At 43.0% G+C, this 15,023-nt stretch overlaps 1 protein-coding gene across 1 annotated transcript in view; it reads right to left on the bottom strand.

The window, feature by feature from the left end:
• Positions 1–1,010: 1,010 nt before the first annotated feature.
• ccdc28a (coiled-coil domain containing 28A) overlaps positions 1,011–15,023 on the bottom strand; it is a 28,216-nt gene continuing 14,203 nt past the window's right edge. The window contains exons 3-6 of the mRNA XM_033025977.1: positions 8,076–8,239; positions 6,624–6,778; positions 4,640–4,662; positions 1,011–3,487 (exon numbers count right to left, since the gene is read on the bottom strand). Coding sequence (XP_032881868.1) covers positions 3,433–3,487; positions 4,640–4,662; positions 6,624–6,778; positions 8,076–8,239 — 397 coding nt within the window. The 3' untranslated portion in view covers positions 1,011–3,432. The remainder of the gene's footprint in view (positions 3,488–4,639; positions 4,663–6,623; positions 6,779–8,075; positions 8,240–15,023) is intronic.

Raw genomic sequence — 15,023 nt, 5'->3', positions numbered from 1 at the left:
AAAGTTTAAAAGGAGATGTTTGGAGCAACTTTCAAAACATTATTACAGAGGTGGTGAGGGCATGGAACACAGTGCCGGGGTGATGGTAGTAGGCAGTACAATAGTGGCATTTGAGAGACTATTGGAAAAGCACATCCATATGCAGGAATGGAGGGATATGGATTATGTGCAGGTAGATAAGGGATGTCATTATGATTGGCACAGACATTGTGGGCCATTATCCCTCCATCATTACCAATGATGACATTGTTAGTGCAGTGATATTACTGTGTACACCATGGCTGCTACAACATTGCAGAATTAATCAAATGCTTATGAGGGAAGAGAACGGTGCAGCATATCAACACAACATACCCTTACCTGGCAGTGATGAGCAGTGAAATAAATATGAATTCAGTATAACATTCACATCATTGTCCTGCATTATGGTGAGTGGGTGCAAAACCAGTCAGTGGACTAAATCAGTATTCTACAGGCTTAAAACAAGATGGGAGGCAGTCACAATGTCAGAGTGGAGACAGAACTGCAGGAACTCTGTTGGAGAATCTTTCTCCACATTCTATAATTCATAATATTCACAATACAACAGCACAGAAACAGGCCATTTGGCCTAGCAGTTCCATGCTGTATTTCTGCTCCACACAAGCCTCCTTTCCCCAAATCATTAGACATAGATTTTTATTCCTTACTCTCCGTTTACCCAGCTTTGCTTTTCTCATCATCTCTCTGCTCTCTATAACATATCTTAGACCAAGTGATTCCCGCAATATCTGCCTACATGGGTTGATAATAAATGACAGTACTGTCCAATTAAACTTCTGTCTGTGGATGGTTCAAGGTGTTACGTGAACAAGCTGTTCTTATTCTCTGAACCTTTTTACTGCATCCAGTTGGAGGATATCAACATCTTTGATATCTTCCAACTAGGTGCAGTAATTAAAGTGAAGATTCAGCCTGTGAACTGGAGAAAAGGGTCAGAGAACACAATCAAGACGAACAAACTCAAAAGAGACAGTCAGATAATATTTTGATTTTATTATGAGCACAGATACAAAGAGAGTGCACACCAATACTCAGCAGAGACAGTGCTGCATGCATTTAACAACAGTCTCTGTCCTTCATTCAGTACACCACTATAACCTCTACCCACCATGAGAAGCAGGATTGGGAGTATATATGATTAACAGTGGAATAATTAGCAGGTAGTGTCATTATAAATCGCTATTCTGGCTTTTGGCTTGAAGGGACAGAATCTCTCACTGGCCTGTGCGAATACTGGATAAAAAGCCACGGTGCCAGGCGACACTGTTCCCAACTTCAGAGGAATGGGTTTTAATCAGACAACCCTCTCCCTGCTGAAGCGAATTAAAACTGGTACACAATACAAAATGGCAGCACACATGAAAGTTAATGCACTAGATCAGTGAAGACTGCTGTACACAGAAAATCACATTCACTCTTTTATACAGTCTAAGCAATGTGTTGAATGGGAGTCTTCTGCAATTGCACTAATATGAATTGTAAACACAAGAACATTGCCAGTAATGTGCAATAAAGCTTGGATTAAACTGCGGCACCCAAATAAAAGCCCAACATCCTCCCCACCCCATCCCATCTCTACTCCCTTAACCCGACTAATAAAGTGCTGTGATATCACAGAGAGGGACAGGACATATGTAGTGGGCTGGGAAACTCCCTAGCAGCAATAGGATTCATACAGTTGGTTCAACAAGCACTGGCAAACAATGCACCAGCTCGCTCAGGGCACCACGCTCCTGCACCCCCCTTGCAGAAAGTGAGATAAAACAGAAAGCTTGGGAAATGCTCCCTTCCCTCACCTCCATATGGATCACTGATCCAGAGGATTTTCTGTTGAGCAGATACAAACAAGATGAAGTACCCATGGTTCACTGGTTGCTGTCACTTCAATTCGGGATGTCAGGATTTCAAATCCGGTTTTTTTCAGCACTCTTTCCCCAGATTCACTGTACTAAAATAGCAGTCATCAATATAAGCTACAGACTGATAATCCATAGGGCTAATTACTTGGTCTGCTAATTGTGGTGGAGATCAGGGAACTAGTTCATCCTGCATCCATTAGTTCAATTATCCGAGGATCAGAATGTCCTTTCTTTCCCCTCTCCATGCAGGTCCCAGCCTGCCTCTTGAGACACTGAATCATACAACTGCTCCCTCTCCAGACGGGATCTCTGAAGCTACAGACTATGACCGTAGAACAAGCAGGAAAGCCTATGTATCCCTGGCCAGAGACCCCTTCCTACACCCATCCTCTTACCCTTTAGACAAGAGTTACAGGGCAGAAACAGCCCATTCGGCCCACCGAGTCCGCGCTGACCAGTGATCACCCCGTACACTAGTACTATGCTACACACTAGGGACAATTTACAATTTCACCAAAGCCAATTAGCCTACAAATCTGTAGGTCTTTGGAGTGTGGGAGGAAACTGGAGTACCTGGAGAAACATGTGCGGTCACAGGGAGAAAGTACTGACAGTGTCCGTAGTCAGGATCGAACTTGGGTCTCTGGCACTGTAAGGCAGCAATACTACCGGCTGCACCACTGTGCCGAAAAAGCAGCAACCCTGCAGGCCATCTTAAGGTTGTGACTCATAGGAGACACAAGAGGCTACAGATGCTGGAATCTTGAGCAACAAACAAGCTGCTGGGGGAATTCAGCAGGTTGAGAAGCATCCGTAGAAGGAGGAGGGGACGAAGGAATTGGTGACGTTTGGGGTCCTTTCACCCCCATATGCTGATTGACCTACTGAGTTCCTCCAACAGATTGTTTATTGGCCATGACTCTTAGCCTGACTACCACCACCACCTGATGTGGACAGGGCATGTGGGCTCAACAGTCACCTTGGGACCAATGGACGTGTAGCACTGAGGAACCTCCTGACGTTAGGTGATGGGAGCAAAGAGCATTGTACCAAAGCAGAAGCTTGCAAAGTAAGAAAATCTTATCACCTTCATCCTCAGCGAGAACCAAATTTCCACTAACGGCAAAATAATAGATGCAAATTGTGTAAAGAACCTGACTCTTGACATGCTGAGAGCAAGCTGGCAGAACATGGTCTGATTACAACCACGTGCTCGGTACCCCAGCAGTGCTAGGCCCTTACATACAATGGACAAGTAACATCATGAAAGGCAGCTGATTGTTGGACCACTGGTTCATCCCATTCTCTGAGACTGGCCGCGGTGGTGAGCGGAGTCGTGAAGACCAGTTAGCAGTTAGTTGTGGGTACTCTCTGATCTTCACGGCAGAGCCTGTTGGAAATTCCAGCGAGAAGCAGTGCAAGGGCAAGAGAACAATGTCTGTAATAAAAACACCCCACACCATTACTTTATCAAGTACAACTGTCAATTGGTATTTCGGTGATGGCGAAAATGGAGACTTCCCATCCTTCCTCAGGAGGTGGATGCTCTCGGGACATCTTGATTATCAGCCAGGTTCAGTTTCTGACTGGTATACATGGTGGATTAAGGGTGAATAACAAACGGCTCTCCCTGTTCATACTTGACTGACCTTCTATCTGCTGGTGCTAACATGTTGCATCACCTGAGGGGAGGACAACTGGAGCTAGGGAACAGGGCAGTCCTGCTCTCAGGCCTGCTCTGTCATTTGCTGCTGATGTGAACTTCCATGAGTCACAAGGAGGCTCCAATGCCTGGAAATGTTATTTTATTCTTTTGTGGGATACGGGAACAGTCACAAGGGCATCACTCATCGGCAATCCTCAATTTCCCACGCATTTGAGTGGCATTTTAATTGGCAGTTTAGAGTTAGCCACAGGCTGGAGTTAAAGCCAAAACAGATAAAGATATTAATGATTTAGGAAGGAACTGCAGATGCTGGTTTACACAGACGTTGGGCACAAAATGCTGGAGTAACTCAGTCTGAAGAAGATTCGCGAAGAGTCACCTATTCCTTTTCTCCAGAGATGCTGCCTAGCCCGCTGAGTTACTCCAGCATTTTGCATCTATCAAAGATATTTTTGAACTAGATGTCTTTCACTTCATAGAAATCCCTACCGGGGCACATTTTAATTAATTGTATTTGGTGTGGTGGCATTCAAACGCATGCCACTAGATCCTTAGTCCAGGCTTCTCTGCTCCAGCAACAACATTGCTGTGTTACCATAACCCTGGCACTTTAAAGGCTTACTTTCTCAGTCAAAGTAGTGGTCCACACGGCTGAGCAACAGAAACCAACCCGTGCAACAAATTTTCTCCTGGTCTGCCAGTCCAACAGTGATGCAAAGGATGGGCCTGGGACAAGAACAGCTAGCCTTAACCGCAGACAGAATCCAACTGACATACGTATAGTGGAGGGAAAATTACTATATAAAGCCAAATTAAAAGACATTGATATCATGGGAAGGAATCCTTAGTTTTGAAGGTGGAACTATTCTGAGCACACCAGCTAAAATGATTAATTACAGAGCTGTTGTGCACAGAATGGCTGGTCACAGTTCACAATGCTCTTCAAAAGGTTATACAATGCTTTGCCATATCCTAAAATCACACACAATCTTTATTTTATTTTATTCCAGGGCAAGATCTTGTTTACTTCTGTGGCCAGGGAGCTCAAAATGTTAACCATTTAAAAGGATACATCGAAGAGCTCAGCTCCTCCAACTGTAAGAGAGAAGAACAAATGTTTGGTTACTGGAGATGAAATAAAAAGGTAGTTTGCACCAGTCTTCGCTTTACAGGGAACGAATAACATCTCCAAAATAGTTGCAAATCAGCAAATGGAACAGAGTGAGAAACTCAGAAAAGTCACCATCACCAGGAGTATAAAGTAAAATTGTACATTTTGCTAGGTGCTCACAATGTAATCCCAGGAACAAGAGCACCACTAGAATCAGCACTAAAAAGGGTCAATATAACCATTATGTACAGAGAAATGCATCGCTGACAGTGCTACCCTACTGTTAAACTACTCTCTGAACACTGTAAAGATTGACGCTGGACAGGCGGGGATTGCTAATTAGCGCTGAGATGCGGCTTCCAGGAATGCACCCTGCCTGACACAATAAGTGTGGGTCATTGCTGGGGATGGCAACATCTGATTCAAATAGAATGCAGGATATAGAAGACTACAGCACAGGAACAAATGACCTAGGTCCCATAGTCTTTTTCATCATCTCCTGTTGGACACGATGGAAACTGCTGTGTCCCCTCTTCTAGTTTGGCTATATTGCTTTCCCCAACCCAGAGGTTCGTTTGATAACAAATGACTAATGCTGACCTTGTATCTCTGGAGAAATCTCTGGGGAGTGTAGAGCAATGGGAGCCAAACAAAAGAGAGGGAGCGACAGCACCTTCTATATATCCAGCAGGAGGTGAGGAGGAGGACCGCTGGATCGGACAGTTCGGAACACACGGAGCAGCTATGTTAACCCAAATCCAGTCCCAAGCTTGACACAGCACTGAGCGGCTGCACTGCCAACCCTGGCCTGCCCATTGCCAGCCTCACCAGCTGTCTCTCTGCATGGAGTAAGGAGTAATTCTTTGCTGTTAATTAGTGATCTGCAAACCTCACTGAGCTGGGTACCAGTGTGTTATAGTGTAAATAAATATGAAAATAAATATATATGTTTCCAAATAGTAGGAGATTGCAGATTGCTGATGAGGCATCTCAGTGATCTAATATATTATTCACAAATGATTACCAGCATGTACAGAAAGATCATTAGGAAAGATGACAGAACGTAACTGATAATTGCCTGGGAAAATGAATACAAAAGTGGTGAGGTTATACTTTTGAATGCCTAAGACACTTGTGAAACTAGGTCTAGAGTTCTGTATTGGTCTGTTTATTTAAGGGAGTGTTAATGTTTTCATTGAAAGCAGTTCAGAGACAGTTTACTTGACTGAACCTGGAATTTTCATGAGAAAAGATTGGGCAGGCTTGTATCCACCGAGGTTTAAAAGAGTTGCAGGTGACAATTTATTACAAGTGATGCAGTATGTTACCTCATTGTTCTTCCATTCAGGTTCTGAGAGACAAACAACTAGCTCATGCTGATGCAAGGTGTGGCCCACCTGATCTAGACACTAATTTATAATAGTTTCTAGAAGCCAAGTGAAAGATACTGTTGCCCTGAGAAGATGGAGGTGATGGTGAACACTTCAATCCATTGCAACAGGGCAGTACAAAATCATTGGCTTCTTGGACAGAAGGTAGCTTACAGTCAAACACTTTTGCTCTAGTGTGAGAGTGGAATCACCTGTGTACCAAGACCATGCAAAGATGGAAGATTACCTCCTTCCATGAACCAGTTGGGGTTTCATGATATTTCTACTTGCTAAGTTGAGGGTAGCGAATCAAGTGGCATATTTGGTTGTGGCAGGGTCTCTGGAGCAGGACCTTGTTGGATCACTTTCTTATCAGCTTCTCCCTATGAACTGAGGTCAACTGTCAATTTCATTGCTATTTTGATTGCACTGTCGCTGTGCTTCCGGATCACTCATCTTAGCCACCAGGAGATTGTTGCTTAGAATACCTTAGTTTTTCAAATTCTTCTCAGCCCTCTCCTCCTGACCTTCAGGATCCAGAGTTACTGGAACAGTTCACTTCGACTGGGACTTACATTCGTCAGTAGTTTGTCCAGGTTCACGTCTACGGCCACATTCCGTTGTTCGTCCCCTGGTTCTTCGAGGTCGCTGTAAAGGTCAAAGTGCAGTCGCGCCAACTTCTCTTGCATCTCACGCACGTGCTCCATCTGCTCAATGGAGCACTCGTTTCCTGTAGAGACAGAGAAAACATATCAGCACCCGTACAAGCAAATAGGACAGAATAGAAATACAAAGGCAATGGCCACGGGTGTGCTGGGAGGCAGGAAGAGTTTGGGCCAACTCCTTTATGTAAAGGATCAGCAAAGGTGACCACAGCACTTGGATCATTGCCCACCTTCGCACAATGTACATTTAAGTACTGCTCTGCATTTCCCATTCCATTCGGTGAATTGCCCAGTGACCACAGATACTGTAGCCATAGTCCATGGATAGGACAGGTTTGGTGGGATATGGGCCAAACACAGGTAGGTGAGGCCAGCGGAGATGGGACATGGGCTGTTTTCATGCTGTAAGACTCTATGACTCTAGTCAGCAGACACAAGCAATTACAGATGCTAGTTTACAATAAAAAAAGACATACAGTGCTGGAGAAACTAAGTGGGTCAGACAGAACATGGATGGGTGACATTCAGTTGGGACCCTTCTTCAGAGTGATTGAGGTGGGGAGGAGAGAAAGCTGGAAGAGAGGAGGGATGGTGTCCTTTCATCTCTGACCTTTGCCCAACCAACTGCCCATCAAAACCCCCTCACCTGTATACACCCATCACTCACCAAGCTTTGTCCCCACCTCCACCCCCATCAAAATCAGTCTGCAGAAAGGTCTCGACCCAAAAGGTCACCTATCCACGTGTCTTTTTTCAAACCATTGTCAGTAATTTACTTTACCTTACCTTTCTGAAAGTCCCACAGTACATCACTGAATTGCCAATTTTAGTCAAAGCTTGGCAGAGGCATCACATGCCTTGGATTAAGCCAAACAAATCATTGGAAATCCATGAATGGTGTCTCTGTAAAGAAGGGCATTGTTCTCTCATTTACACATTGCTTATTTTATTTTTTCACAGGTAAAGACTGGACATTTGAGTGGTATCAGATGTCCAGGGGTCATATATGCCATGTACAAGGAGGGAAGTGAGGGGAGGCAAGCTGGGTGCACTACTGCATGCAATGGACTGGTCTGGAAAATTGCATTGGGTCTCCATTGAACAGAGATAGACACAAAAAGCTGGAGTAACTCAGCGGGACAGGCAGCATCTCTGGAGACGTTTCGGGTCGAGACCTTCAGACTCACTGTTCTCTCCATTGAACAGAGTTCAGGTCCACAGGGAAATGCAGGTGTCAGTGCAGAGAAAGAAAGGCAAAGTAAATAACCGCATGCACTTCATGCTTGCAGCCTCAACACTGAGGTATCGAGACCTACGCTGTACTTCGGACAAGAATCTAACCAGTCAGAAAGAGGCTTTTACCAAACGCTTGAAGCTTTCCAGAGTGGAAGTCGGTTAGGAGACTGAGCAGTCCTCTCTCCATCTCTTTCACATCAGATACATCGGTGAGGAAGGAATGCTGAATAGGGGCTGCCTGGGAGCTCTTTCCAGCTGAACTCTGTGGTTTAGGTTTCTCTATAACAACCCTAGATCAGAGGAGGGAAAGAAGAAGTGAGTTTATATTGGAGTGATACAAAGTGTGGAAAAGCAGGACTTCATGACAAGAGCAAATTGTGCTGCCCAAGTGTTAGGACAGCTGCTGCACTGCTCCACACTGTGGGGTCCTGCTAAATTTCTCCCTTTAAGACTCCACAGTGTAGTAGCCCTGAAATCAATGACAAATATATTTAATCTTGCACATTCAACTGCTGAGGAAAATTAAAAACTTCTCCAGGAACCAAACCAACCTTGATTGACTTTCTCATTACTTTACAACTTTACAGGCAAATTTACAAATGCAACAAAAAAATGTATGCCTTAATGAAAACATAAACACGAGTTTTATAAATTACAAGAGAATTGAATGACAAAAAAAATCTAAAACTCAAGTGCTATATTAGTTGTTTGACTTATGTCACTAAATCTTCAGTGGATGACACTCTCCTGTAAGTTGTATTATACAGTAAGCTCCACAATGTCTGGGACAAAGATCCATCATTTATTTATTGCCTCCATACTCAGCAATTTGAGATTTGTAATTTTAAAAAATCACACGTGGTTAAAGTATACATTGTCAGATTTTATTAAAGGATATTTTTATACATTTTGGTTTCACCATGTAGAAATTACAGCTGTTTAAACATAGTCCCCCCCCCATTTCAGTGCACCTTAATTTTATTTACATGACATTGCTGTGTTCCAAAGATTATGGTGCCCAGAAACGGGGGGACTATGTATAAACACTGCTGTAATTTCTACATGGTAAAACCAAAATGTATAAAAATGGCTTTTATTAAAATATGACACTGTGTACTTTAACCACGTGATTTTTTTCTATTACAAATCTCAAATTGTGGGGTACCCAGAGGCAAATAAATAAATGATGGGATTTTGTCCCAAACATTATGGAGGACATTGTAATTGTAATAATTTGTATTAGCAGTCAAAGGCCAGCATGAATTTCTCAGTGGCGGTGTATTTTAAAATACAAGATTCAAAATCTGTGACCAGTATACACGCATGCAACTTTCTTTTAAATATGTATTCCTCCCTCTATTGAGGGTAGAGATCCCTCTGCAGAGGTAATTCGACAAGGCAGTATCTGGACACAAACTGTCCCAAGGAGGTCATAGATGGTCTGAATAATACCGACATTTACCAGAAGGTTTCTGCCGGCTTTCTCCCCCACAACTGGCCAGTAGGTAAAGTTAATCACAGCATCACTACCCGACTGAAATGAGCTCATTTATGCTGTTTAAAAAGTTGGACTTGGGACCTGTCTGGGCTGCACGGTCTCAGCGACTCTTCAGATTTATTTACTCAGTACGCTCCAGTACCATGGTCTTTGTTTAATAATCATAAATGCCATAAAACCTGGTAGAACATTAATTAATCCTTTAATAATATATCCTTCCTTGTCGGGCTTTGGAGGAGCAGTAATGATTAATTTACTTCATGTTTTCTCTGACCCAGTGGAAGCTCAGTGTTCAAATAGCTGCTGATAGGCAGATGGTGGACAACAGCCAGAGATTTAAAAAAAAAAAAACAGAAGGTGCGAGACAAAAGGATTGGATAGTTGCAAACTGTAAAGCTAGAGAGGAAGAATTATAGGTGGAAGAGGAGGTAGTGGTTCCAGAGGAAGTGGTTAAGGCAGGTGCAATTACATCATTTAAAAGACACCTGAACAAGTACATGGACAGGAAAGGTTTGAATTGAATTTATTCGTCATTCCAAAAAAAAAAAAAAAAAATTTGAACGAAATGTCGTTACCATACAGTCATAACAATAAATGAGGTATGCACCAAAAGCAGACAAATGAGACTGTCAGGAAGAACTCCTTTGTTGACATGTTGGGCTTTAGTTCTGTTTATGTGCTATATAACTATAACTGTATAACTTGGCAAGTTCATGCACTTACTTATTGCGAGGCACCACAATGACATTTTGTCTGTTGGTTCTGTGCTGACTCCCAGCACAGCAATTCCACCAGTCCCTTGTGGACAAAACCTTTTCTCACATGCCCAACTCATCCACGGAAAGGGGTAGTTGATAATTGCCAATTACCCAACATGCACATTTTGAGGATGTGTGAGGAAACCAGTACATCTCATACATTTACCGAGAGAACTGCAAACTTCTGCAGACTGCACCTAATCAATGCATCTGGCATCTATTCACATTTCAGTCTAGGACCTTTGGCATGGCAGTTACAAAACAAGGTAGACCCTTCACAGACCTGTCCCAAACTGTGATATTTGCAATTAGAGCAGATGCCATGGTCCTCAACATTACCACATGCATTCTACTTGCATACCCAAACTTGCCAAGGGTTGGAATTACTGAGTTGTTGAGAATTTGTAGCATGGACATTGTGCCACAAGTGATCTTGCCAATAATAGGAATTAAAATGGTTTACCATCAACAGCTCAATAGAAAGGACAGTATAACTGTCCTCAGTGTCACACACAATGACTGGGAGAAGGAAGAACAACTGGTGTTTGTGTCTTTGGTAGTTTTTGATGAAACATGAACAGCAGTCAGCAATATATTAAGTAAAGATCTGACTGAGTTACAGTTTCTTCCTGAATCTGTTTTATATCAGGAGACACAAGAAACCACAGAATCTTGAACAAAGAAAAGACCACTGGCAGGACTCATGCGCGTCAGACATGAATAGATGAAGGAGAAGAGTCTTGACCCGCAACATCGCCTAGCCATTTCCCTCCACAGATGCTGCCTAGCCAACTGACTTCTTCTAGCAGTTTGTTTTTTTGCTCTGATCTAGATCTCCTTACCCAAGAACACATTCATCTTAGGGATATAAATACAAGAATTGGAGGATCCAAGCTGATGGTTACACTGTATTACCTCAGAAACTGCTATGGTCAACACCAGTTTTCAGATAGGTACTTCAGTAAGACACTACTGTAACTACAAGTTGCCCATTAAATGCTGATATAAATTAACCTTCAACAATTGGCGGAATAGGAGGCCAACTGTCTTTCACATAATGACAACGTCAGTTGCTTGATAATGAACCACAAAATAAAGGCTTTGCAGACCAATTTGATTTGCAATGGATTAAAGTGTTTTTCCACTTTACCTTTAGCTTGCAACCACTCAGTCCTTTGCTTGAAGTAGCTTCAAAATAGGCTGACAGTTGAGAATCTCAGACACGGTTCAAAAATAAACATCAACTGTTGTGATGTCACTCACTGATCTGACCTTGTGTGACCTTTAACCTCATAATTGTAAGGAGAGGGAAAAGCCTGGAGTCTTTCATTCTGTTTAAAGCTCAGTTTTCCCATTAAGGAACTTTGAACCTCCTGGACTCAGCACTGATCTCAATAATTCTATTATGTGATCACTGCCTACATTTTCACAGGCAGAAAATGCTGGCAATCTCCTAATTGGCCAATTCTCACAGATTTCCTCATAAGCTAAAGGAAGGGTTGATACAAGGCAAAAGTATAAATTACAACTCAGAGAAGCAAGAGAATGCAGATTCCTGGAATTACTCAGCTGTATCTTTACTGCACTCCCTAAATTACAAGTATAATTTTCGTTAGGTTAGACAACCAAACATGGCACAATAATCTCGGCATGTCTCACCTAGACCCTTTATAATTGCTGCAAAACATCTTTAATCAAATCTGTTTACAATAAATGTCTCCCTAACACCTTGCCGTATATGCTGGTTTGCTTTCAATAATTTGTGTATAAGGACACTAAATCTCTTTGAACAACATTTCTTGATCTCCTGTCATTTGAAAAACATAATGCATTGCATCAAAACCAATAGTTTCACTTTTTTTTCCACATTATATTTCCAGTTGACTTGCTTGTGTTCATTTGCTCAGTTTGTCCGTCTCCCCTTGAAGCCTCGTTACATCCTCCTCCACACTCAAAATCCCACTTAGTTTTGTACTATCAGTGAACATAAAAATCTATTGTTTAAGAAAGAACTGCAGATGCTGGTAAAATCGAAGGTAGACACAAAATGCTGGAGAACCTGAGCGGGTGAGGCAGCATCTACTGAGAGAAGGAATTGGCGACGTTTCGGGTTGATACCCTTCTGCAGACTCTGTTATTTGGTGGCCTTGGTTAAATTGCTGATATCGATCATACGTAGCTGGGCCCAAAGTACAAGTCTCCGTGGAACACGAAAATTATCTATTTATTCCCCTGCTTTATTTTCTGTGAGATAACTAGTTCTTAATTTATATCCACACAGGTTTTCCCATTCCCATTTCTCCACCCCTCCCCACCACAACCCTGTCATCTCGTTTTGTTCCTCCCCTCGCCCCACCTTGTTCAATCATCTCTCCCTTAGCTGGTTCCACATCATCTTCCTATATCAAAAATCAGCAGCTAGAGCCTCTCGTGTCTCTATCTCCACCCTCCTCTTCCCCTTCCCGCTCGTGGTTCCATCTGCCCTTTTTTGTCCTCTTATCTGGCTCCACCTATCACTCACCAGTTGTTGTCTCCCAACCTCACACTTCAGCCCTTCCCCTCCTGGATTTATCTGCCTATCATCTTCCTCATCGTTTAGTTCCATCCATCACCTGCCAGCCTCTACCTCACCCCTCCCTCTCATCTCATCTCCCCTTTACAGCTCTCAGTCCTGATGCTGGGTAAGAACCCGAAACGTTGACTATTCCTCTGCCTCCACATATGCCATCTGACCTGCCGCATTCATCCAGCAAGTTGTTTTATGCTCAATTCATGCCAGTTGTTGCCCCCCCCCCCCCCCCCCGTCCCCCCCCCCCCCCCGTCCCCCGTCCCCCTGCTGTAATTTTCACATGGTGAAACCAAAAGTATAAAAATGGCCTTTATTAAAATTTGACAATGTGCACTTAACCATATGTGATTATTTTTCTCTTACAAATCTCAAATTGTGGAGTACAGAGGCAAATGAAAAAATGATGGGGTCTTTGTGCCAAACATTATGGAGGGCACTGTATATCATTGCGGACGGACTGTGCTAAATCCTATTATTCTTTTCAATGTGATTTATAATTACATCCATTGTAGATTCTAGCATGTTCACTACCATGACAAAAGGCTAACAGGTCAGCAGTTTGTCATGTTCTTTCTCCCTCCTTTCCTTCACAGCGAGGTCATATTTGTGATCATCCACAGGAAAATGTCTAAGATCTATATTTTGGGTGGATGACAACTAGAGTGTCTACCACATCTTCACAGCTACCTTAATCAGAATATCTAAATGTAGATTGTCAGTTTCTTCAGGACTTAAAATTGGCATGCAGCCTCGCTAACTTCTCCAACACAATTTTTCTTTACTTACTACTAATTATTTTCTTCAGTTCTCCATTTTCCTTAGTTCTCTGGTACTTCTGGGAAGTTGCATGTCTTATACAAGTTCTACTTTAACTCTTCGTGTCTTTGTTTGGGTGGAGACCACATTTAGCTCCCACAGGTCTTTTCCTTTTTACTTGTAGATGCTCTTAGAGTCCACTCTATGCTTCTTGCCAGTTTATTGTCTAACTTGTCTTTCTTCATGATCCCCTTCTGAGGAGTTCCAAAATCCTTTGGCCTGTTTTTTCTGCCAAATTTATAGCCACCTCCTTGAACAAAGGGTAGAGAGACTGCCGCATTCGCTGTTAATAAATACATATTTTATCTTATGTTTGGTTTTCAGTGGAAGGAGCATGATTATTGACTTAGCTGAGAGAATTAGAAGATTTAAGTTATATTATGATTAAATATTAGATTACAAAACTTGCCTTTAATGAGTACTACTAAATTCAGAAGGTGTTCTCAAACTGAAGATTCCTATTAGGGGACAAACTCTTACAATTGCAGTTCAATAATACTCACTGGTCACTGGGGTAATTGGCCTAAACAGGATGACAGTGCTTAATAATAAAATATCAATTGAAGACGGGGCTGTCCAGCTCTGAAGAAACATACTTAAATGCTGGTTGACAGTCACCTATCTGTGCATGTACTTGCAACATGGTCAATTTATTGTGGCATCAGATATTGCTGCTGGCACCCAGGAACTGAAAACCCAACTCTAAGAAATTATGTTAGTTACATGAATAAAATGACATTCCTCAAATTTAAAACAATACTTAAAAGGACTAAATCACCTGACTGTAATAATATGTTTAAGAAGGAACTGCAGATGCTGGAAATCGAAGGTAGACAAAAATGCTGGAGAAACTCAGCGGGTGAGGCAGCATCTATGGAGCGAAGGAAATAGGCGACGTTTCAGGTCGAGACCCTTCTTCAGACTGATGTCGGGGTGGGGGGGCGGGAAGAAGAAAGGAAGAGGTGGGCTGTGGGAGAGCTGGGAAGGGGAGGGGAAAGAAGGAGAAAGCAGGGACTACCTAAAATTGGAGAAGTAAATGTTCATATGCTGGGGTGTAAACTACCTAAGCGAAATATGAGGTGCTGCTCCTCCAATTGACGGTGGGCCTCACTCTGGCCATGGATGAGGCCCAGGACAGAAAGGTCGGATGGGAGGGGGAGTTGAAGTGCTGAGCCACCGGGAGATCAGGTTGGTTATTGCGAACCGAGCGGAGGTGTTGGGCGAAGCGATCGCCAAGCCTACGCTTGGTCTCACCGATGTAGAGCAGCTGACACCTAGAGCATCAGATGCAATAGCTGAGGTTGGAGGAGGTGCAGGTGAACCTCTGGTGCACCTGAAAAGACTGCTTGGGTCCTTGGAGTCAGGGGGGGAAGTAAAGCGACAAGTGTAGCATTTCCTGCGGTTGCAATGGAAAGTGCCAGGGGAGGGGGTGG

The sequence above is a fragment of the Amblyraja radiata genome, chromosome 8 (assembly GCF_010909765.2).
Source record: "Amblyraja radiata isolate CabotCenter1 chromosome 8, sAmbRad1.1.pri, whole genome shotgun sequence".
Taxonomy (NCBI): Eukaryota; Metazoa; Chordata; class Chondrichthyes; order Rajiformes; family Rajidae; genus Amblyraja; species Amblyraja radiata.
The sequence above is the reverse complement of the archived record's forward strand: the minus strand, read 5'-3'. Positions and strand labels throughout refer to the sequence as shown.